Source organism: Mytilus edulis, chromosome 14 (assembly GCF_963676685.1).
Source record: "Mytilus edulis chromosome 14, xbMytEdul2.2, whole genome shotgun sequence".
Taxonomy (NCBI): Eukaryota; Metazoa; Mollusca; class Bivalvia; order Mytilida; family Mytilidae; genus Mytilus; species Mytilus edulis.
In genome coordinates, this window is record NC_092357.1 from 18,879,710 (window position 1) to 18,907,206 (window position 27,497).

At 31.8% G+C, this 27,497-nt stretch overlaps 1 protein-coding gene across 1 annotated transcript in view; it reads right to left on the reverse strand.

Moving 5' to 3' along the window:
* Window positions 1-26,988, reverse strand: part of LOC139503881 (electroneutral sodium bicarbonate exchanger 1-like) — a 56,985-nt gene extending 29,997 nt beyond the window's left edge. The window contains exons 1-8 of the mRNA XM_071293864.1: window positions 26,859-26,988; window positions 13,193-13,338; window positions 12,289-12,408; window positions 10,424-10,456; window positions 8,806-8,935; window positions 8,151-8,311; window positions 5,497-5,700; window positions 889-998 (exon numbers count right to left, since the gene is read on the reverse strand). Of these exons, the coding sequence (XP_071149965.1) occupies window positions 889-998; window positions 5,497-5,700; window positions 8,151-8,311; window positions 8,806-8,935; window positions 10,424-10,456; window positions 12,289-12,408; window positions 13,193-13,280 (846 nt within the window). The 5' untranslated portion in view covers window positions 13,281-13,338; window positions 26,859-26,988. The remainder of the gene's footprint in view (window positions 1-888; window positions 999-5,496; window positions 5,701-8,150; window positions 8,312-8,805; window positions 8,936-10,423; window positions 10,457-12,288; window positions 12,409-13,192; window positions 13,339-26,858) is intronic.
* Between the last annotated feature and the right edge of the window lie 509 nt (window positions 26,989-27,497).

Here is a 27,497-nt window from a genome sequence, read left to right on the forward strand (position 1 = left end):
AAGCGTGTAAATGCGTATTTAAAATTATTTCCTGACAATATGTCTTACTTTATCATAGAACATTGATTCTTTAACAGAATTTACAAAAATTATAAAATAAAAAGTTACAAATTTGTAAGAAGGATTAATTTTTTCACTAAATATCATTTTCACATGTTTAAAACGTGAACCCAAAAAGCGACATGTATTTTCAGTCTTAGGAACTGATTTTTCAGTTATCATTAGAGTAAATCTTTATTGTGTTCTGTCAATTTGTTAAATGAGTGATTTTTTTTGTTAAAAGTCCATAAACTAAATTTTTACAGTTTTGCTTAGGTAAATTTGTCTCTTATCATGATACAATTTCCCCCTAATTCTTAACATATAAGTTTTATTGGATATTGTTCTATTTTTCTTCTTCTTGTTATTTTCTGTTACATTATCTACAGTCATGACAGTATGAAGTCACAATCATGCATCTAATAAATTGTTTCTGAATATATATAAAAAAATTCTATGTCTAAACTAAAATAAATCCAAGACCACATGAATTTGTATTTTAGATTTTCACTACTCTTTCTTACAAATTGAAAATGGATGATTTCGTTTTCTTTACAAAAATATCTAAATATGTGAAATAAGATTTGAAGCATGAGAATTTCAAAATACATTTCATGTGGCCAATCTTAAATTTATTAACTGCTTCAGAATCAGATGGACTATGGGTAATTTCATTATTTGTATCCAAAAAATCAGAACAATGTTGCATCATTGGTTGAATTTCAATTGACTTTTTAAACCAATTAAAATGTTTTGGTAAATACATTTGAAAATATTACCCAGAATGCATTTGATTCTAAAATAATGAAGTGTTGACTATTGATACTCTCCGCCTCTGTTTAAACTTACTTTAGCACTGGAAGGAGATTCTTTCAGGCCCCCGTTGACTTGAAATCTTTCCATGTTGGGTACACTGTTGGGATTTCCCTTTAGATGTGACACACTATCCTCTAGGGGTGCTAAAATATAATGTATAGAGAACTATAGTAAAAATCTATTTATAGAATACAGCCCCCCCCCCCCCCCCTTTGACTTGAAATCTTTCCATGTTAGGTACACTGTTGGGATTTCCCTTTAGGTGTGACACACTATCCTCTAGGGGTGCTAAAATATAATGTATAGAGAACTATAGTAAAAATCTATTTAAAGAATACAGCCCCCCCCCCCCCCCCCTTGACTTGAAATCTTTCCATGTTAGGTACACTGTTGGAATTTCCCTTTAGGTTTGACACACTATCCTCTAGGGGTGCTTAAATATAAGTTATAGACATTAATAAGGGTAAAATATATCTAGAATACAAATGTTATGTATATGTTTAATATGGTTGTATGTGTTTTGTAGCTAAGTTGTGAGAGTTGTGTCCCTTTGTATGGTGCATATTTGTCATGTGATGTAATTTGTCTTTTGGATTAAACGTGTTATGGCAATAGACATGTTTTTGTTGCTCTTAAGCAGATATTACTTTAGCAGCATGGGGAGGTAAGTATATTTACCCATTTGTACGTTATATGGTGGAGGAAAAGGGCAAAGAAATGACCTAAAATTTAAAGAATACCAAAATGATAGCGCCTTCATGGGCCATTGTGAATATTTTATCATACTAGATTAAGTGTGTTGTTCTACAAATTCTACTAGGTTATGATAAAAAATTAAGAACAAGAATGTGTCCATAGTACAAGAATGCCCTACTTGAACTATCATTTTCTATGTTCAGTGGACCGTGAAATTGGGGTCAAAACTTAATTTGGAATTAAAATTAGAAAGATCATATCATAGAGAGCATGTGTACTAAGTTTCAAGTTGATGTAACTTTAACTTCATCAAAAACTACCTTGACCAAAAACTTTAACCTGAACTTCCCACTATTATTTTCTAAATTCAGTGGACCATGAAATTGGGGTCAAAACTATAATTTGGCAGTAAAATTAGAAAGATAATATCATGGGGAACATGTGTACTAAGTTTCAAGTTGATTGGACTTCAACATCTTCAAAAACTACCTTGACCAAAAACTTTAACCTGAAGCAGACGGACGAACGGAGGCACAGACCAGAAAACATAATGCCCCTCTACTATCGTAGGTGGGGCATAAAAATATAGAATACCAAAATAAAGATCACCTCCAGTCTGTTGTGAATATTTCTTTAGACTAGATTTTCTCGTGTTGTTATACTAGATTGTGGTAAAAATTTCAAAGATACTTTCAGAGGTAATGAGGAATACATCAGTGTAATTATGTTACATATGGCTAAAAATGGTGAAAGTGACCCATAACTTTTGCCAGAACAATTGCTAAATAGAAATGGTCAGTTCAGACACATGATGAAAAACAGCTTCACTGAGTATGAAACATGTTGAAAGCTCAAGACCTATGATCTCAGATGATTATTGTTCGCATGTTATGCAAGTAAAAACAAAAAAAAGTTCTTTGTAATTTGACTTTGAACAAGTATTTTGAGAGCTGAAGTATCTATTCTACCAACCATATTGGTACAATCATTAAATTCCCATAACTCCTGCCAAATATTGTCAAATAGAAATGGTGGTACATCATAACATGTATAGTGAAATCAACCACACACGATGAACAACAGCCTCATTTAGTGTTAAACCTCATGACTTATGGTCTCAGAAGAATATTGTACAAAAGGTGTCATTATGGAGGGGGGATAGGAACTTTATCAGGACTCCTGGATCGGGTGTTTTTAAGCTCGGGAATTCGGGATTGACCCTTTCGGGATCTGGGAATTCTTTTTTTCGTATTTCGGGACCACAGGATTTTGTGTTTTTATGCCCGGGATTTTGAGATTACGTGTTTTTAAGCCCGGGAATTTGGGATCAGGACCCCTCCTATCCTCCCTCATTATGCACGAAAGGAGAATGTTTTTTATAATCAATGAAATTACTTTATAATTAGGTCTTGTAATTCTATAGAGAGTTAATAAGGTATCTACTATACCAACCATAATAATAAAATCATTAAATGGTGTTCCCTTGCAATCGGTTTTATATTAGCTCGAATTTGATGAAGTCTGATGAAATTGAGAATGGAAATGGGGAATGTGCCAAAGAGACAACAACCCGACCATAGAAAAAAACAACAGCAGAAGGTCACCAACAGGTCTTCAATACAGCGATAAATTTCCGCACCCAGAGGCGTACCTCTGCTACATATTTTTTCAAGGTAAAACCTTTGAAACGTGGCAGCACATAGATATATCATCATGGAGGAAAGAGGGTCATCATTGAGTTAAGGGGGAGCATAAAAAAAGACAACAATATTAACAAAACAGTAACTAAAACAGTACTTTGTAAAATACTCTAAGTGAACTTTAAAATGGTTATGAATCAGATTTCTAGTTAACAAAAAAAAAAAACTCATTTCTGTCAATCAATCAACATGTCTAACGCTGAATATAATTTCTTCTTTATAACTCTATACCATCCAATTACTTGTACAATGTATTAAATAAGTCATACGCATTTATAATGCTTTTAATTATGAATGCAAGAGTTGTTTTAATGACAATTTCTACTTGTACTTTTGTCTCATAAATAATTAATTAAAAATGTGTCATAGAAAATAATTATTATATTACACTAGTCCTGTATAACCTAGCAAATATTAATACGACTGCAAAATTAACTTCTTGCAAAGGTGTCGGTTAAAACACCAATGATTTAGCGCTTTAATGGAATACAGATTAAGAAATATTGAACTTGGTTCTTGAATCTGGAACAAGGGATCAACTGCTTCTCTTTTTAATATTCTATAATAAAAGCAAAAAATGATAAGGTTAAGACATCTTGCCCTTTTCGTATTCTTCAAGGTCCTAAATTTCTTTTAATTTTCATATTTGTAATCATCTGGAGATAAACGAAAAAATTTTTGTTTGTAAGGTATGTTCAGGGTTTTATTGAAGTGCAACATTCTTGCTCTTGATTTTTGAGATATTCGTTGTGTGTCAATCTTCACGTCTGGGATATTTTCATTTCAGGATAAAGGACACCCATTTTAAATGTGTTTGTTGGAGTGTCACTGATGAATCTTTTGAAGACAGAAAGCATGTCTGCTGAGTGCTTTGCTATTTGAATGGTTTTACACTAGTCAATTTGAGGCTCTTTAAAGCTTGCTGTTTAGTGTGAGTCAAGGCTCTGTCTTGAAGGCTATACTTTGACCTTTAATTGTTATTTTTTACACATTGTGACTTGGACAGAGAGTTATCTCATTGGCCCTAATTTTGAAAATTGAAAAGTGGCATCTTTTAAGAATTTTTCTTTCATATGGGTAATACAAAATAATTGTGTCATTTAATTTGTCAGTTTTCTCACTTTATTTGAAAATATAAACAGATTAAAATAGATGTAAATTTGTACATGACAAATCTTGGTCAATGTTGATGATGTAAACAGCAGCATTAACTACGACCCTACAAAATGTTTTAAGGAAGCAGACACTGTCTAACATTTATATGGCATGTAAATTGACGTCAATTGTCAATGTAACAGACGTAGTTAACCATTTCCGTAACATTGTTGTCGCTAATTATATCTCAGAGGTCATTTTCCTATGACTTCTTAAGGTCATTTTAAGAGACTTTAAATTTATTGACTTTCAAAACTGAAGATCTTTATGAGGAGCTGTACAAATAAATTTATTTATCTTAATAAATTCTAACCTTCATATATACATTTCATTTTTAAAGGATCTTTGATTTTAAGGTCATAACATTTGTATTAACCCTTTCCTCCATGGAATTTTTTTCTTGCATACTTGATTTGCATAGGATTTTTTCAATAAAAAAAAAAATATCAGGTTTAAAGTATTAATGCATTGTGAAAATGAATATTTCATCAATGAAATTCAAATCAGATATTCTTATGAATATCCTTTTCATATTGGATACAATTTTTTTAAAGTCTGATGCAGTCATTTTGTAGTCAAAGCCTTTCAACTGAGGTTCTACACAGGCGTCAAAAGGCGTCATTATGGAGTAAAGGGGGTGGCGTCAAAAAGCGTCATTATGGAGGAAAGGGTTACTGTATTTCAAAGAGTGAATCTATCAATACAATAAACATTGACTTGAGTATGTAGGTAAAGGTAATGACTTTGGTAAGCTTGCTTGCTAGCTGAAGTCATATTTAGATTATTTTTTCTACCCTCCTTTAAGAATAAACTGGTCCAACAGATATCCAATCTTATTATCTGTCTTTGGGACTAGTAGACTAAACCAAAAGGAGGGTAGTAGAGTTAACATTATAATGTTTTCACAGTAAAGCTAACAAGCAAGCTAGCCAAAGATATAAATTCACCTATGCACCCAAGTCATTTTGCCATAAGGGGAAACTGGGGAAAAGCCTCCATCTCTTATAAAAAAAACTATACAAGACACTGGTTTTAACTGATGATAATTAATTGTGTTTCTAAAAAAATACAATTCAAGCATAATACAAACCTCTGGTATTTGTTTTTGAAAAAGATCTGCCAATTTCTGAGAAAGTTCTGGCAATTGACTTTTTTCTACCACCAAGGTCGTCTGCTTGTGTCTTCCTCCTCTTAAGATGGGCATGTATATGTGGAGATAGAATTGTCTGTTTAATGTCATCTCTCATTGTGTCTTCTAAAAGTTTGTTGGCTATCAAATTGTCTATAAGTAACTCTGAAAAATAAAAGATTAAAACATGGAATCATACTGAATGTCAAATACTGGTATTCAAAGTATAAGCTGCATCTGATAGAAATCAACCTTATGTAGTGGGTCTCATTGGGGTCTAAGCGTGATGTGGGATTGCCGATTTTTTGTAAGCGTGACACGTGAAAGTCAAATTATTGTGGCGTGAAAACGGGAAATGAGGTCTTGCAGGACCTGGGAAATGACAAAAAATTGAGAATTGCTTACGTACATAGTGTAAGCGGGATACGGGAATCTGACAAAACAGTAAGCGGGATCCGGGATTGGAACCCCCCTATGCAAATAAATATCAATATATCTGTTAACCTATTTTGGGTTGAAAAGTCTCTATGCTGAGTATGTAACTGTTTGAAATTGAGTTTTTATAAGAACACTACTACAACTACAGAGTAGACCAATACTCAGCAGAATTCTCCAGATCAATTATGAATAGAAAATTGTATCTGCTTTTTTTCAACATCACACATTTACAATGTATTAACCTGAGTTTTCAACATCACAAATTTATTAACCTGAGACACCAATATAATCCTGACAGTTCTGATCAGGGATTGATTTTGTTGAGGATAATTTTTGTCATGTGATATTGAAAAAAAACATATCTTATACACATTTTTATATACTTATAAACAAATGCTTTAGATTTTGAGGTTTGATAACACCAAAATAACAGTGACTGAAATTTATAACATCACAGATGGCTGACACAGAATGATTGTCATTGATTGAATTGCACTTAAAGTTACTTTATCTATACTAAAAATATAATTAATCCCGTTTTATTGTCTAATTTTCATATGAAGCAGGGGATGATGTCAAATTTACTATTTATATCAGTATAATATTGAAGTTTCTGCACAAATTGATAGTTTGGAGGATCCAACATTCTCCATTTGGAATACACATTGGCATTTCAAGTATATATATGTACTAGATATTCTTAAAAGAATAAGATAAGGTAAATTCATTCATATGCTCAACGTATCATGCTTATTGGAAGAGGGGTACTTGATTAAGGTCAGATTAAAGCAGCTGTAGAGGTCACTACAGGCAATTCAACAATAAGCAGAATCATATAGTGGGCTTTAAAACCCAAGACAAAATATGAAACAAGTGTAACAAACAATGGCCTGATTAAAGAAAAAACAATAAAGGGAAAAATAATCATGATGGACAACAGACAAGGACATACATGTCAACATCTGTCATTTAACTGTGAAAGGTCACATAAATTCCCCTTTTTATTTTGTCCATCATTCATTTGTTTACAAGTATTTACCATGAAGCTTTATAATTATTAACTTTTTATGAAACCTGTAATTAATCACAGGTATTTGTCATATACAATACATATTTCAACTCTTATGACCTCCGGCAAAGGTTAAAGTATTAAATTTATGGATCCCACGTTTAACCACAGATTCTTATTAATAAATCTTCCCTCCTTTTTGGCAGAATCAAGTCAAACAATGAAATATTAATCGCTACCTCACATAATTAAGATATAAGGTCTATTTATCTGTTTACAGAATGTTGCTGATGTCAAGATTTAGGACATAAGGCCTAAATTAATATATAGTTTGTTTCCCAAATCCTCATCCTTCCAAGTCAGGTGTAGATGTGTAGGTAGGTACGGAAATAATTTTATTTTTCCAAAAAGCTTGAACATTATTGGACGATCCGGCAAGCCTTAAAAAATTAGAAATTAATGAAATAATATTCGACTTAGATTTGACAATACAATTTTGTGAGTAGCACCATTTTTGCAGGGTAGGTCGGGATTGGGGAAACAAACAATATTTTATTTTAGGCCTAACTAAAAGCTTGTCCATGTTAGTTAGTCTCATCCTAATATAATGTCCATATTTTTCAGACTCTAAAGTTGTTTTATACTTGACTCATGCTGACAATTATTCCCCTAAAAGAGAAACTCTTTTACTATACACTGATCTCAGTCATTTAATGTTTAAGGGGTGAATTAATGATCCCTGCATCATGAACAAACAAGTTCATAAATGAATCTACATAAGACAGAAGTCAGTATCAATGATCAGAAATATAAAGAAGTGGTTCGTTTGTTATCTTTTTTATTTGGTCATAAACAAAGTTCTAATATGTCAGTTGTGTGTTTATTGGGCACACACTATATGTCAGTACATTTAGCAAAGGGACGAATATCTTAATTGGGATTATTTCTGATAAGAATCTGACAATAATCCATTCTACTTTCTATTCACATCATCCAATGAAATTCCAGCCTTCAAATATATGAAGGTGAGTGTGCCATTAAACTAGAGGATCCTGAAAGGAGGTAAAAACTGAAAGTTGATTGAGCCATTGCAAGATTATGTTCAGCAAAGTGAGGACATAGGATATATATTTAAATTAGATTGGTCTTCAATAAAAATAATACCAACCTGAAACTTGTGATATATGGTATGCATCCATGTCTAGCATCACAGCACCATTTAAAAGTTGTGACCTCAATTCAAAGAGGGAATGTAATGAAAGTGAGGCTACATGAGGTTTGGACCACCTATTACCACTGTCTTCTACATCCTCCTCATATTTTACCCATCTACAAAAAAATCCTAAATTCTACAACATTTTCATAACAAAAAATAACAACAATCAGCAGTATTTTGTTTTAAATATTACTAGTTGGAGCAGGGAGAGCTTTCAACATGTAGAATATTTTGGATACAGACCTCCATCTTGGATTTCATAAACATCCACCCCTCCCTCATTCATATATTTGTTTGTAGTTCTTGTGAAAGTTATGACTAAAAAAATGTTTCATTGTAAAATTATAATCCATTCGGAACATTTCTAACTTATTACTTTTACAATGTTTGACATTTGAAAGGATAAAATAGCATACATAGATATATATTCAAGATCAAAACAACTGACCCATTGGTGTTTTATCTTAGTAAAAGTCTTCTTATATTCCCTTGGAAAATTTGGAATTTGTGGTTCAAGGTCACATAGATATCAACAAAGATTGGTATTCAACGAATAATCATGAATCCACAGTATTATATAATAAACCACTTATCAGCACTACTTTACCTTGCAGCTTCTCGCCACTGCGACTCATTTCCAAGCTTAAACAAAGTGTCCAACTGACAGAAAATATCGTGAGATTCCTCCTCATTTTCAGTGATCAGGGCCTGAATCTGTTCACTTGGAGTAAGACTAGCTGAAATTTACAATCAAATAAATGATGAAATTCATCCTCATATCAAAGATTAAAACTTGAAATCTGTTGAACTGGCTATGACTTAACGGTATTCATAATGAGAAATTAAAGAAATTTGCCTCCTTTTCTGTAAGTAAAATAACCATAATCGCCAGAAAAAAATAAAAACACTAATTTTTTCATCCATTGAAACTTCCTCTTTTTGATGGAATTCTATAATGCAATGTAATGGTAAACTACTTCTCTGTGTAAAAAACTGTCAGTAGGAGCACCTCAGTGTGGAGTTTTAAACATGATAAGTAAAATTATTTCCATAGTTACAAATCTTAAATCTATAAGTTTGCCATTTATAAGTCCAGTCTGTTTAGAAGTGCATGTATTTAAATACAATACATGCAATCGGTAAACATAATTTACAAATAGTCTATTCTTGTGCTATATACAATGTTTAATTAGACAAAACTAATCTGACTCAGAATTTTCAGTTAAAAAAGGAACGTTGACTTTATATAGAGATTTAAAATGTTTTGCAATTCACTAGTAGCTTAATTCTTGTACTATGAAAGTTATTCAGTAAAAAATATACTTATGTAAATTACTCCAAAATTTCCTTCAACTAAAAAAAATACTCTGAAAGCGTTCAGTCAGATCAGTAGTTTTAAAAAACATAAACATTGTTCATACATGTACATGTACACTGAGTTGACGAATGCCACTCAAAGTTCATATTCAACTTATTATAATTAACCATCTGTATTGGATTATCCAATTTTTATGAAGAGCCACACAAATTCTTGTCTGGCAGCAAATTTTTGATAAAAAAAATGTCGCGATTATTGCAAAAATTAAAACCTTTTCATTGATTTCATTGAACAATCTACAAAACGTACAATGTTGTTTAATTTATTTTTACTCCTAATTCAGATGATAAATTTTAGTGGCGTACATGTATTCACATTTCTAGAATATTTTCCAATCCCGTAAGTTTCATGAGTATCTTTTATTGTCACTACTGTACATTTTCCAATCCCATACGTATATACGTTAACATATATTGATCTATCACTGGCTCTAAATCTCACTAACAATGTACTATTTAATGTCTACTAAAACACCAGACATGCATGCAATATGGAATTGACGAAATTCATACACACTTAGTCTTAATTTAATGTAAAATTGCGTTCCTCTTTATTTAAAAGGTATTCTAAAAAAGTATAGTCATGGTAATAGGGGTTAAATGTCACTTAGACATCAACCTGTGAGTCAATCAAATTCACAGAAAGTTAAAAGCGCCTGAACCACCAAAAAAATTGAAATCTTTAATGAATAATTTTTTTATTTTTTTTATTAAATCTTAATTTAATTTTCATGATTGTAAGTAAAATATATGAAATATAAAAAATTCAATTTACATGAAATTAAAACTAAGTGTAATTTTCCATTTGTTAGTTTTCCTTTTCTTGTTTATCCTGACACAGAACTTACCCGGATCCATAAACATAGGATCAGATGGTACCGCTAAAATATTGGTCAGAAATTAATAATCTACCGCTAAAATATTGGTCATTAATTAATAGTACATCTCAAACATTTGTTATCTCTAGACAAGAAAATCTTAGAAAATGGTCCATCACCAATAAATATCTTTCTCAGCATGCTCATTAACAAACAACAATAACTGAACAGTTATATATTAATGTAGAGTGAGAGGAGAGTGGGTGCTATCTAGAGCTACCAATCCAAAAGGCAAAGGGGGAAAACACTGAACTTCCCCAAATAAATCGAATAATTAACATATAAGTACTAAAATAATATATGTAGTAATGATAATCCAAGCTAAACCAACCAACCACAATCTACCAAGAACACAACATTTAATATTGAAACTGTACAATGCAAAAGCAGAAATTAATAAATTATTGTTTGTAACTTGATTTTTACAAGGGTCAAGGACAAAAAAAAATCACATAAGTTCTAGAGAAATTCATTCTAACCTAACTATCACTTTTTCGTTTGTCTTTTGCATGAAAGTTTTTTTTTGTGAATTTGAAAAGAATATGGAAAAAACTTTTCTGCAGAATCATTGGTCTTTTTCAAACCCCACTAAAAAATTGATGACTTTACTCAGTCAAGGGTCTAACTTATTAGAAAAAAATAACAAACATGTTGTTATTGTGGGCTAAAATATCAAAAAACTGTGATAACATATGTATGTTACATGTTTCAAAGGGAAAATATACAACCTTTATTTTGTTAAATTTTTCTCAAGTTCTATTGATATTATAATTTTCTTTAAGTATACTAATCTTTTCAAAGATATAACAGCTCATAGTTTACCAATCATGCAAAATACACCTATGTTATTACAGAAAATATATTCCTGCAATAACAAAAGGGTGTTATTACAGCTTCTCTATATCTCTTTAAAGGCTTTGCTCTGACTTGCATAACAAAGTATTTCAATTCATTGTAAGAAATGATGATCAGAGCTTGTAATGAGGCACTGTGCAAGATTCCAAGTGTCTCATTTACTCTCATATAGTAAGTTTCATGCTTGTAATAACAAAGCCTTGTTATTACAGCTAAGTTTGCCCTTAAAAGCCTGGTCTCATTGATTTACCATGGGTCATCAAAATTGTATTAATGGAATTAGAAAATTAGTTATCAAGGTACTGTGGATTCATTATTATTCGTTGGATACCAATTTTCGTGGGTTTCGTGGGGATAGGTGAACCACGAATTCAAATGTTCAATGAATAGCACTTTTTCAATAGGCTTTGAATACAGGGATTGGCAAAACCACGAAATCAAATATCCTCGAATATGCAAGTTTTCAGCAATCCACGAAAATTGATACCCACGAAAATAAATTAATTCACAGTAATATATTAGGCTACTGCGCAAAGTTTTAAGAATTCCCAAGTGCTCATTAAAGATAAAATATTTATGATATATTTAACAGATAACAAACATATGTTATTACAGACTAAGGAAAAAACAGTAGACAACTCATGAAAGTGTCTGAAATAACATATGCATGTTATTTTTCTCTAATAACTTATTTAAGTTAGACCCTTGACTGTTACTTTAGGCCACAATTAAAAATATTTTGGTTTGTCCAAACCCTACCCAAAGGTTGAGACAGTGGGTAGGTAGGTAGGCATTATCTTTTTTTTTCTTCAAAAAGAGAAATTGAAGTATCAGGTGTTTATTAGTCTTCATGCCTATCTGATTAAAAAAAAACTTCTTTAAATCAGGACAATAAAAGTAGGCAGCTTTTTTCTGAGTAGGTAGCGTTTGGGCAAACAAACCTATTCTTTTTTATGGCCTTAGACAGAACCTTTACTTACTTGGCGTAGCTTCTATTTTTGGTTTTGATTTACGTTTTCTTGAATGATGACGTTTTGGACGTCTTGGCCTACTTGGTAATCTCACACCAATATAACCAGGGTCCACCAATCTGTGTTGTGCTGTTAAAAATAAAATTGTTAACTACATTGTAAAGTTATACAATACATTTATTTTTCTTTCCAAGCAATACAACTTATCGCTATTTGTCCGCCATTACTGGATATCACACAGGTTCCCCTAAAAAATTGACGTCATAAAACAAAATATCTGACGTCACAATGGAAAAGTGATTGTTGTATGTGTCAAACGTTCAAGCGGCCGGTCAGCCGGGATTAGCGATAAGGTGTATGAATGATTTTCTAGTGACCAGATCAATATAAATCAGAATTCTGTAATTCTAACATCTCTTTTTGTTCTTTTAAAAAGTTGTTAGTGGTCATTTCTATTATATTTTAAATTTTTATCATGGCCTTTCATATTTTGTTGTAAATATTATACTTATATATGAAAATTGGTATTAGGTAAATTGCTTAGTGTAATTTTCAATATTACATGATGTGCTGTTAAAAATACTATGTATAGTATAGTTATATACACATTGTATACACATGATACAGTGGTTGTCGTCTGTTTATGTTGTTCATAAGTGTTTCTTGTTTTTATATAGATGAGAGTGTTGGTTTTCCAGTTTGAAATGTATAAATTATAGTAATTTTTGGTGCCCTTTATAGCTTGCTGTTTGGTGTGAGCCAAGGCTATAGTTGAAGACCGTACCTTGACCTATAATGGTTTACTTTTTATAAATTGTCACTTGGATGGAGAGTTGTCTCATTGGCACTCAAATACCACATCTTCCTATATCTATGTATCATAATAATAATTTTAAAATGAACTAAAACTTACATTCTTCTGCGTGAAAATCCTCATCTCCAAGATGCATACCATGATCTTTGATGACCCCAGTTTCTACTTGCACAGGTGGGTCAGCCATTGTGATCAGAGGTGCTGTTTGGACTTCAGTCCTACTATAGCCTCAGGAACTATAATACCTGCAAAGATACATGAAAAAGAATGTTTCTTTACTGATTATGACTCATCAAGATGATCAAATGTTTACGTGTATGATAAGCAACAGGACTGGATCTGATTATCCTTTCAGGAGCAATTGAAAACAAAACCCATTGCTTACAGAAATAGTATTTGGATTCCAGAGGGGACACATTATTTTCACAGGAATTCAGGATTTAGCAATCATTTTCTCAAGAATTCCTAATAGATATACATGTAAGAAGATGTGGTATGAGTGCAAATGAGACAAAGTTTGCTCAGTCTTAGTTTACTAAGAAGTGTTTTGTAGAAAGATGTAATTCATCATTTTCTTTAGAGCAATGGTATTTTAAGTAATTCTAATAACTTATGATTTTTATTGTCCACCATGATATCTAATCTGACTAATTCTTACATACATGTATCTTTAAAAGTAATAAGTTATTTTACATTCAGTAGAGATTACATGAAGTACACACAAAAAACTAACCAAGAACATGTTCCAAGGGGACAACCAAAGAAACCAAAAGACAGATATTTCCTGGTCACCATGGTCTTTAAGTTAAAGATAAACACTCAGACATCACAAAACACTAACATGACAGAGATTGAACAACATGAAAAATCAGGGATGATATACATTGTAGATCTAAGCCTGGTACATTTTCTAATTTGGGGAGGATCTGAACCACATGTAACTAATGATGTACAGGAGCGGATCCAGCCATTTTAAAAAGGGGGGGTTCCTAACCCAGGACAAAGGGGTGTGCCAATTACATGTCCCCATTCACCTGCATTGATCGTCCAAAAAAAAAGGGGGGTTCCAACCCCGCCTCTGGATCCGCGCCTGATGTAAAAGTCAACAGTAGTAGTATATTTTGCAATAAAAGATATTAAAGCAACAAAGCACATGTAACTTAAACTTCCTCTAAAGTTTTAAAATTTCAACTTTCAAGCAAAAAAACGTAGAAATCTATACAGAATAATATATATATATACATACATGTCCGTGTAACTTTAGCAGTGATTCATCCAAGTATTATGAGTGAAATTTGGATCAATATATTCACAATTTGTTCTGAACAACAGATTTATAATGATGTAACAAAATATATTAAAGTACTTGTATAACGTTTAATAAATCAGAGTATGACATTAACTGTTTTAATAACTTCGGGCAATTGACCATGATATATCACTTGTCCGAAATAATCACATTTTAAATACATTATTTTTATTAATGTAATTAATTACAATACAATTACATGAATTAGATTTTGATTGCCTTTGTCAAAAAAAAATTGTGTACATATACATGTATGTATGAAGTTTTAGATGTACATGTACATGTATGTAAGGTAAATATTTTTTACAAAACATTTTTAAATAATTTTACTTAAGTTTTATTCATCATGTTGAAAATACTCTAAAATCATAGTTTTTCGTTTTTAAAATACAGTATTTCAAGGTATCGTTGGATTTTTAAGAACATGTATATATATTTTGTGCAATGTGTCTCATAAGCCAAATGATATGGCTGGGTATTGATTGTTCTATGTATGTTTTAATATTGTTGTATGATATGTATGTCAATCAATATGTGACACAATAATAAAATAGATTATTATTTATTTATTTATTATGTAAGACATGTTAGATGAAACATTGTGAAAATGACAACACCCTGGAAACTTTTTTTTATACTTTTTTCAACAGTGGAAACATTTGCATACATGTATGTTGTTTTAAGACGTTTTAAGTTTTCAGATTAACAAATTTCCATAAAACACTTATGAATGTGACTCGATTTTAAATATAAATTAAACTGAGTCACATATTAAAGTGAATATACTAGTGTGATAGATAAATTTGTAATAAAAAAAGGTCAATGTAAATATGCCATGCATGACATTTCTATCATTTATTGTTTATTCATATGTGCTGTACATATGTTGGAAATTTTGTTTTATCATTTTAAAATTTTAAAGTTAAGGGAAAACTCCATGTATACACCTGGAAAAAAGTATTGCAACACCAAATTCAAATTCAAATTAAAAAAATACTTTTTATTTTTTTATTAAATGATTTTTTGAAATAGAACTAGTTAAACATTATTTAAATATCACCTGAGTTTAATCAATAAATATCGACTCTTTCAGTTCTTATCTGCACATGCAGCTACTGTACTCGTAAACACTAAAACAGATGTTTTAATCCTCATTGTTTTCAACACTTAAAATAACCAAGTTTATAAATTTATGTTATTTACACCTTGTAATTGGTCATCCACAACTCATAACTGCAGCAAGATGGCAGATATCCAGCATGAGGGAAGCAGGTATGCCGCTGTGATAATTGCACGTATTGTTGGTCATCTCCATTCCACTATAAGTCGTTTTGAGAATAAAATCCAGGCAAGAAACGATGTTAAAGACCTTCCGAGGTCAAGAAGATCCCCTATAACATCTGCTAGGGAAAATTAAGCATAATGAAGGTTGGTCAGAAGGAAACCCATTGCAAAAAATACAATCCTAAAAAGTGAATAATGACCATACAGGAGCTTTTAAGCAAGAACTGTTCAAGATCGGCTCATCGCTACTGGTTATCGTGCGATAATACCATTTCGGGGACCTTTGCCTACGAACAGACACACAGATGCCCGTATCCAATATTGTGCAGAGCTCGCCAAAGTTGGAAATTAACGTTGTGGAGGAAGATCCATTGTTCCAATGGAATTCGGTTTATCTTCCTTGGCCCTTTCGTAGCCCGATTTTGAACCATATCGAGCATATATGGGACACTGATGGGCGTAAAGTGCACGAAAGGACACCCCAGTTCAAACAGGTCATGAAATAAACAATACCTTGTGTCAAGAATGGTTGCTGCTAGCTTAGCAACAAATGAGTCGACTTATGGCAGGAATCAGAAGACATTAAGATGCGGTTATCTGTTTGAATGGAAGCTGCGCACAAAGTACTAATTATTTGGTGTATATCGACCAACCATGATGTGAACAATCATCTAAAGATTAATTTTGAAATGTCTGACATTGTGTAAAGTTCGACTACAGTAAAACTTGTAAAATGCATTTTTTTGTACAAAAAACACTTCATTTTGTTATAAAAATTTTTAAAAATAAGAGACTGATTTTTCAATTTTTAAAAAATCAAGGTGTTGCAATACTTTTTTTCATGTGTATATATTTGGAGGTGCTCTTAATTAAAGGAGGCTTATACCAAGAAGAAGTCACCATATTCATGATACTGGCAGCATTGTTACTTAATGTGCTTGCAATATTATCATGAGTTTCATCTCATGCTACTATCTCTTTATATTCTTGTATAACTAATGTTTTCAACTGTAAGTTAAACTTTTAATAGATATAGAAAGATGTGGTGTGAGTGCCAATGAGACAACTCTCCATACAAATAACAATTTAAAAAGTAAACAATTATAGGTTAAAGTACGGCCTTCAACACGGAGCCTTGGCTCACACCGAACAACAAGCTATAAAGGGCCCCAAAATTACTAGTGTAAAACCATTCAAACGGGAAAACCAACGGTCTAATCTATATAAACAAAACGAGAAACGAGAAACACGTATATATTACATAAACAAACGACAACTACTGTACATCAGATTCCTGACTTAGGACAGGTGCAAACATTTGCAGCGGGATTAAACGTTTTAATGGATCCAAACCTTCTCCCTTTTTCTGAAACAATAGCATAACATCACAACAAAGAAAAACATACGATAAAATATCAATTGGCAGACATAACTCAATCAAAAAACCTATGATTAAACAATGAACGAATAAATTTGATCTGCGATATCTGAATACAAATGCACAGTTAATTAAATATTAGAGACAAACATTCACGACCAAAAAGCTAACAAACAAATTCAAACACAGGACATGACTGAGGAATATTTAACCAATCGGTGTTCAATTTAGAAAAAAAACGTTTTTTTTATAATCTTGAAGTTTATACAAATGTTGTAAGAATAAGTGAAAAATTGAAGATATTACAAATAATCAAAGCTGGTGTACAGACAAGATCCATATAAATAAAAAATAACAAAAAAGCATTATAAACAGTATCAACAGGTCGAATTAACAAGAAAATTTTAAGCATGATCATGCTATAAAAAAAAAATTCATGGTTCCATTGAAAAAGAAATGCCCTTTTACATCTAGGAACCTCTCCTTTGTCTGTTTGGCCAGAAGTTAATTGTTTAAAATCAGCATACATTTTTGGCAAATTTTAGTTGATACTGATAGTAAATTTGCTATTTAACAAATGTTTAATGGGCTTTTAGATCTCTTTTATTAGTTTTGAGGATAAATGTACCAGTAGATATGTTTCCTAATTGGCACTTGATACATGTATAGAGGGGGCAGGACCTTTTCCAGGACGTCAGGATCAGGTGTTTTTAAGCTCGGGATTTCAGGATTGATCCCTTAGGGATGGGGGATTTCTTTTTTCCGAAATTTTGAGATGTCTGGATTTAACTTTATTTAAAATGTTTAAATTCAGGACCTCAGGATTTCATGTTTTTAAGCCCGGGTTTACGGGATCAAGACACCTCCGAACCCCCCCCCCCCCCCCCCCCCCCCCACCTTCCTCTGTATACTTTGAATTGGCCTTTTCCATTTTATATTATAAATATTTACAATCTACCACTTACATTTACAAACGAATCAAGCTTAAAAAATACAACAAGGAGATCTTATGTTCGTGTTTGCCTCACATCTGATATACATGACTTTATTCCATTCTAAATTCTAGTGTTTATTTTTTTTATTTTCAAGAGATTTCAGAAGTACTTTCTTATATGTACATTGTACCTATGATTTCTAAGTAAATCACAACTACATGTAATAAGTCATCAACATTTTGTGCAATTGAGTGTTTATTAGGTTACATGTAGGTAAAAAAAAATAATATGTGTGTTTCTGCTACCCTAATTTCTAGTGCCTACGTATACATATACACTGACCAACACTTTTTAAGCCATTTTTAAACAAGCGCTGTTAAGTAAGACTGATTCCTTCATAGTAACCAACTAACAAATGTTTGTAAATAAAATACTGCTGACTACCTACCCTATTTTTTTTCAACCCATGTATTTTTTTTTTTTTTGGCCTTCACTTATAACTGTTTCCTGATTCACTTATTCATCATGATCTCAAGGCAGATCCAGAACTTTTTATAATGGGGACCCCCTGACTGACCTTAGAAAGGCTGCTCTAGTCATGCTGTATATCTTTTTTTAAAGGTATAAATAAATGAACATGTATTATATCATATATAGATACAACTGATACTTGTTTATCACTCTTAATTTTTTTTATACTTTAAATTTTCGGTTTAAAATAATAATTAAGATTTAAAAGTTTTTCCTACTTTACATGTTTAACCCTCATGTGATTGTATACATACCTTTAACACTTCCACTTATTACAGAAGATCAACAATAGTCATGATAGTATAACTTACAAATTTACAGACTTTTTCTTTGGGAAAGTCAAAATTAACAAATATATTATGAGAGTTAAAACTTATTTAAAGAGAGAAAGGCTGTTACAACATTTATCATTTTCATATTCTGCTCTTTCATCATGTTTATTTCATTTTTATATTTTTCATTTGGTCATAACATTTTAATAGTACTACAATGTAAAATTGAGAATGGAAATGGGGAATGTGCCAAAGAGACCACAACCCGACCATAGAAAAAAACAACAGTAGAAGGTCACCTACAGGTCTTCAATGTAGTGAGAAATTCCCGCACCCGGAGGCGTCCTTCAACTGGCCCCTAAACAAATATAGATTTAACTTGCTTATGTCATGCATGTGTTTGTGACTAATTTACTATTCATGCTATTCATCTAGTCTTTGTTTGCAGTGTGTACTTATTTACTGGCCTCTAAGGTACACTTATTTAATTTTGATTTATAATTTGTCTTATTGCATGTTGTATTTAGAGTATACAAGTACATGTATATATACAAATGTACCCCTTGAGGGCCCATCAAAATCTTGAATGGTGTACGTACATTCAAATAAATGAAACGTGTGCTTAACGCCTTTATACGAGTCATGCTTTATATAACAATCACTTAGAAGTTTAAAAAAAAAGATATGTGAATGAATCAGTGACTTTTTAATGTGATAAATTTTATCAAGGCTACATATAAAATAATTTTAAAATGTTAAAAACACAACCCTTGTCAAATATGTCATAATGAGTGTAAAATCCTATCATCTAAATTAAATCGTCCTGCCTAATGCTTTCTGATTTGCAAGAATCCCTTATGGCTGCAATGATCAATGTACAGTGTATCTTTGTTTGTTTTGAAACCTGATAATTTCAAACACGTGTTTCATTCCCGCTAATTTCATTCCGGATGTTTACATGTTTATATTTTAAATTGACCAACTGACGGGAAAAACATGCTCCGATTCCGTACTTATGTAAAAAAAAATTAAATAAAGATGCATGAACTGAAAATGATTGTATCCGTTATACTGTAGAGATAAAGTTAGAATACCAATTTTACTTTAAAGCAGACCAGGGAGTGGAAATTTTCGACTTCCTGTTAATTTCTGTGGATCTCTCCTCTATCAAGAGAACCTGAAATTCTTAAAAGAGAAAGCATGAATTCTCATGATATACTACACTATACCACAAGTCGCGGCTGTCTGTCTAAAAAAAAATATCCCGTCATGACAAAATAAGAAACAATTAAGCGAATCATCTGAACCAACTGCCTGTTGTATGACCCCCCCCCCTCCCCCTCCCTTAAACAGCAACCATCATTCTGCGACAACCATGCACCATCTATAGCTAGGCTTCTGAATTGGGACAGGCACATACAAAATGATTTTTGTTATCTGATGGGACTAGGAAATATGGAACAGAGAAGTTTATTTCCTCGTGTACATTGTAACTGAGCCGCTGTGGTATTTCTATCTTCCGGTAATCATGTCTGATTGGTGGTTGCTCAGTGGCAAATATTTAATTCATGTTTGTTGATTCAAAGCATCTTCAATACAATACAAATTGTGATATCTAATATCTGTGTGGTATATTATATATATCTTTTAGACAGTTTTTTCGCGGGAGAGGTATTACTGACAGTAGCAGTAGATAGTTAGGGTGTTTAACGTCCTACACAATATTCAAATGGCACTATTTAACAACAACAAACAAACAAACAAACAAAATACAAAAAACTAAAACACACACCTACTGACCGTGATACTAACTGCATGGTTTCTATGGAGACTGTATATCTGTATTACAAGATTAAGGTTATTGATAAGTACAATGCGAACACTTGATCAATATATATTCTGAAGATAATAGATTATCTGTTCATAATAACGAGTTCTCAATTTACAGTGTTAATAGAAGAATAAGAAGATGTGATATGATTGCCAATGAGTGAACTCAATCTCCACCAGAGACTAAATGACATAGAGGTTATAACAACTATAGGTTATTGTTCGGCCTTCGACAATGAGCAAAACCAATATCGCAAAGTTACATTGTAGCTATAAAAAATTTCCGAAATGACAAATTTTAATCAATTCAAAGATGACACTTTGTCGTAACTACAGATCGGTTAAATTTGACCTCATCCATTAATTACTCACAATGAATCCACAGTAGACCCCTTCCAACTTGACGTCAGTGTATATCTTCATATAGGAATGACCTGATCCACTCAACCTAAATTTACCAATATGGTCAGAGGTATTATATTATTAAGAGGGTTTTCTTATAGTAAATGACTCCTTGTCCGAGTATGATAGACCCATTTCAACCTGACGTCTATGTATACATACTACTTTGAAACAGGGATTTCCTTCCCCCTAATTGAGGAAGAAAGTACAGAAATTATCCCCTTCTCACCACTTTCTTGTCTACATAATCAGCTGGTGGTACCATGCGAGCATAATGAATAAATATCTATGTTTTTTTTACCTTTACCTAATCATCAAAGATAATTCCTGCAGAGGTGGATCTTGGACAGACGAATACGAAGATATTTACAGGAACAACTTTCTGTTTGTGCCAAATGAAATTGGTTAATATTGAAGTGATGTAAAGAAATTGCCCATATGATGATACAGAATGTAGACCCAACGTATTATTTTCCTTACAAGACTATACAGAACTAAACAGAGCTAACACCTATTTGCGCCTACACCACCACATCATTTTGCTAACAATAACGTTCTTTGGTTCTGGAGGATACATAAACTCATCATAGATACCAGGACTGAAATTTTGTATTTGCGCCAGACGCGCGTTTCGTCTACAATAGACTCAATAGTGACGCTCGAATCAAAAAAGTTCAAAAGGCGAATTAAAGTACGAAGTTGAAGAGCATATGTGTTTCACTGACATTCATACAATCTCCTTCATTTAAAAACGATGCAATCCTAGAATCACAGTGTGAGTTCTCTAGTTATAAGAATAAGATGCATGGAAAAACAATAACGAGTCAGGAAATATATGTTTTAATTTATTTTTTCGTGATTATTTAAAAGTTATCACACCTTCTGTACATAGACGTCTTGACATACTGCCGACGGCCAGTTTTACAAATTAGGTAACATTATAATAAGCGTGCACTGAAGAATATTTATTGTACCTTGTGGTTTTGCACAACCTTCAAATGATCTTGAACATACAATTTAACTTTCTCAATGACATACAACTTATTTCCAAACTGAAAAATTCAATAAAATTCGAGTATGCACTATACATGGTGTTTATTTAGGTGAATTTATGACCGCCTGTTGGACATGTTTAATGTTTACAATGCGGTTCGTATAAATATGGGACCGAGAGGTTTTTATCATGTTCAGGATTGGTACTTGCGAAAAATATTAAACAGAGAAGGTAACATTTCCTGCGCCCCTAAACGAAAGAAATTTTCTTTCAACACTGATTTATTACGTCTGCTGACTTAGTTTATTCGTATACAAATACTATAAATTAACTGTCCAATGTTTTCTATCTAAATTATTCGCGTAGTATGAAATATATAAACAGTGCACTTTGCGCAAATAATTTCTACGGATATTTTATTGAAGCGACCTGCAGCACAAAAATATGCCGCCATTTAATATATTACACACATTTATAAACTTGTTATCATGGGATCGAATTGTTACACGCACATGATCATTTCTCGATTATCATTGTTAACTACATAAGTGAAATGTATAATGAAAGAAACAATTATAATGTCAATATATGAACTGTGTAATTGATGGCTCAACTTATAATGTTATATATATTATAACATATTTTTTTTATAACATAAGCATAATATTTTAATTGATAATTTTAAAGAGGAGGCATGCTGTCAAAAATAGTATTATAATTAATACTAATAATCTATGTTTTTGTTTTTCTTTCAATGCTACATGTTTGTAGTGTTTAATGACTATCGTTTTGTATTTAATATGCCACTGTCTGTTTGTTTGTTTTTGTTGTATATTTTAGTAACAATCCTATTGTTTGGATTTTATACTAATAAAATTCTTATTCTTATTCTTATTCTTATTCTTTCTCGATTAAGACCTGATTTTTTTAGAACTAAGTATTTCTTCAATGTCGAACGTAGGTGCTATACTTATGGTTCAAATACAGCGGGAATGACTTCACATTGTACATGTTACTTATGGTTCAAATATAGGAACTAATTCACATTTTCCATGCTACTTATGGTTCAAATACAAGAATGACTTCACCTTTTACACGCCACGAATTGTTCTATGCTTATTTTTATCTTATTGCTCCAATTGTGCTAACCTTTCCAAACTAAAAGTACTGATTTGCCTTTTTAAATGGCAGATTAAAACTGCCAGTCATTATCTAGACCTGGCCATCTATCCGATCTATGGTTCCCATTTGCGAAAAAAGTAAAACATTGATAAAAGACGACGTGGGCAGGCAGCAAACGAACGATACCAAAAAGACAAAAGAAAACCGACATTGTTCTATATACAGACCGACATACGTTATATGAATTATTGCGCGACAGAAACTTAATGAGTCTATAAAATGTTGAAGTTTGATTTTCATCTTATATACAATTCAATAGATGATATATTAACCTAAACATGTAAAAATCCTGATGAAATCCAGTCTTCATAACGACAACGGATACAATTTAGCATTTACGTGATTTAGAATTGATCCTGACGTATCTGCCCTATATTTATTAAACTTTTCTATAAGGATCATTAAACAGGATGATAGTTGATTTTGTAGAACCAGACTATGGCCTTGTATACAACATTACCCGTCATGCTCAAGGTCACATGACATTTCCGGGTGAAATTTGTAAATTATATATGATAATAGTTATTCGTGACGAGAATGCTGATTTTTTTATTTATAGTATAATCATATCATATATGATTTACATTTTAAACACAGAAAATATATACCATTGAAAATTGTGATATTACCGAATGTGAAATACAAAGACAATTAACTCTTCACCACAAGGTTTCTTTAATCGAAACTAATTGACAAATTAAAAGTTATAAATATTCCATTAACCAATGTTTTATTGTAAGAATTTCTTACAGTCTATATCATTTGTATGGTAGAATATATGACCGTCCTTTAAGAATATTGAAATCTCATTTATATTAATCGAAGAAACGAGTTGAAACTTGTGTAATGTTCTTCGAAATTTCAATGCTGTTTTTAAACTGCATGTATTTGTATTAACAACACTGACTTATCAGATTTCTGAAAGTTGAGGCTGCATATACAGATAAAAAGATGGGAAAAGTAAACAACTAAAGTAAACATATTTGTCATGCTATTGCATGTAAATGTATAGTGTTTACTATTTCATTTTAACTTTACAATACAACATATCAATTTGTCTTATTACGTAAGAGGAAACAAAAGAAAATCTTTTAAACATGATATTCATAAAAAAGGAAGATTGATTCTATAACATAAAATCTAATGTGTATTTCACTTTTTTAAAGGCTGTGAAATGTAACAGCACAAAGAAGTACACAATATGAGGGGGAGGACAGGGGGGTACCCTTATCCCTTCTCCCTTTCCTCTTCTCCTTTCTCCTACCCCCATTCTCCTTTCTCCCATTAGAATAAAACATCTCCTTTTGAGATATTTTTTCTTGAAATATTAGAAAAAATTTTAAAAGGAGAGATATTTTATTTTTTCTCCTTTCTCAAACTTTTTCTCCTTTCTCCCAGCCTTCCTCTCCTTTCTCCTACCCCCTTTCTCCTTTCTCCCACCCCCTTTCTCATATCTCCTACCCCCTTTCTCCCTGTCTCCCTTACCCCTGTCCTCTCCCCTCCAATATATATTATGAAAATCCAGACACAGTTAACTGATTGACAAGAGACCCAAGTATTTAGCTTTAATGTTTCTTTGATGTCATAAGCAGCAAGCTTCACCCTTTTCAATAGATTCAGTCATGTTATGGTTGATTGGAATAAACTCTATACATTTGCTCGGATCAAGCTATATTTGAACGAATTCAATCATTATCTTTATAATACATTTGTCAGCGGACGAAGGAGTGCCGGTGTACTAATGTAATTTTCAAGGGATCATTTCCCGATTCCACCCACACCCGATATATGATCATATATATCCAATTGTGTTTATATTCAAACAATACTTTCTTTACACATAAGCTGATATGACGTCTTTGTACTACCATATATTACATATTTGAAAATGTATTTAAAAAACTCAAGATATTTGTTAATTCAAACAGAGACATAAATTTCTCTGATTCAAATAAATTAGTAATTATTTAAATACACATTTATAATTTCAAACAGAGACGCGTAATCTATTACTTTCATAATACTTATAATTGAATCAAATCAGCAATTATGTTGTGCATGAAATATTTGCCACTGGACGTTAAGGAACGAAACTAAATCAATCAACAATCATTAAATTATAGCATATCATTGTCAATGTGTGATGTTACCTATTGGAAAATAAATGAACTATATACATTTCTAAAAGGCCGTATACTTTTTATGAATACAATATTCCTGTCTGATTCGCGTGGTTTTTGAAGAACTAGACAGAATTCCCATCATTCAATATCAAAAATTACGTAACTTAGTCTTTTTTTGGTTTGTTTAGCTTTTCCTTTCGGTGTATTACTTCCTTTATCAATTGATAGTGTGTTCTTTTTACCTAAATTTCATGCAATGCAAAATTTAGTTTTCACTTCAAGTATTTTCTTTTTACGTCTACCACATTTCTTTTTTTTTTATATATAGCATATAAAATTGAGAATGGGGAATGTGCCAAAGAGACAACAACCCGACCATAGAGCAGACAACAACAGTTTGGCAATTAATCGCATTAACAAATATGTATAGTGATCTCTTTGTTACTGAAACAGATTATCATTACAGGAGCGAAGTAAATGTGTTACGATTAACATGTTTTTTACTGTTGTTTAACTACTAATATGATATAAATGTTAATTTCTTTTAAAAAGTAATATGTCGACACATTTGTGGCAGTTTATTGTAAATAATAACTTACAATTGAAATTTTACTACAGAACGGCGGAATTCTGTTTCTAAAGTTGATTGATTGATTGATGCTTTTATAACGTCCAGTGGCAAATATTTCATGCATATTCATGGCGAGAACAAATGGTTGATCCAAAAAGGCAATGTCATTGAGCGAGAAACTTGGAGTGCCATATAACAAGAGGATACTTTGTTAGAAAAGAGACATACATTTGGTCTTTCAACTGTCTCATAAGAGTTTTAAACGTACAGAGAGTGTGACAATCCAGGGACTTTCTATGTTAGTATAGAAAGTCCCTGGACAATCGCACCACACGGAAAAGGGAGGGGGGCATCGGATTAAAAGTCCCCATTCATTCCTCAAGTTCGTGTTAGAGTACGGTCAGCCTCTGATCTTATATAACTGTTTGTTGATCGATCGTACAATCTTTATTTTGTTTGCATTTTTAAACACAAATTTATTAACAATATTATTGCCCAGTCACGTGCTAAAATGTTTATTTATTTATATATGTAATTACGGTGTATACTTATTTCTGAATGAATCCAAAGGCAGTCTTGTAGAACCAAGTCTTATAGAAATGGGTATTTAAATTTCATATTATTCTTTCTCATTTATAAATAGAGAGAAGCGGCCTTTTCCGCATTTAACCAAAGCACTATCACGCACTGTTTAACGTAAAAAGAATGAAAGAAAACTAGTTAAAATTCTATATTAGTCGTCGGAAATCTGTTATTTTTGTATTGTGATTTTCTTTTTGTCTTTACGCTCCTTTTTTTCTATGCTGTTATAAATTATTTTTAAAATTATGTGTCATTACAGAAATAAAAATCCTTTTTTTATCAATTTATTTGTTATTTTTACTCCACGTGGATGTTTTTATTACATTTCCGTTATTTTAGTTTCGGCTTGTGTATCATAAATAATTCTCCTACCTGAACAGGTAAAATTTCCTCAAGTCTTACTCCAAAATGAACACTATGTAAAAGAATTAAATTATGAACATAATTACATTTATATATATCTCATTAAGACACATAGACCATTTATCTACCTTAATGTCACATTGTCAAGGTGTATATTTATATTTATATATATGTCACCTGACCAAGAAATTTGTCACATGACAAAATTTAAATTCTTACCATATATTTAGATTTATTGTACGGTTTTATTAGTTTTTATCTTGAGTTAGACAGACTACCACCTAAACTAGAATAGTAAAACTGGTTACCGTTTTATCTTATTTGTCTAACAGAAAAGCTATACTTGTTTTGTCTAACTATAATAGTTAAACTGGTTTTGTGTAACAGATCATTCAGTGTAGTTATCCTAGTCTCGTTTACCAGATAAAGTTAGACTGGTTTCGTCTTACATATAATATATGTAGTTAGACTGGGTTTGTTTCACATATACTGGTTTTGTCTAACAGATATAGTTCAGCTGGTTTCGTTTCACAGATTAAGTTATACGGTTTTCGTCTAACGTATGTAGCAAGTTAGACTGGTTTTGTATAACATAATTATGTAGTTATACTGGTTTCGTCTAACAGATATTGTTATATAATAAAAATA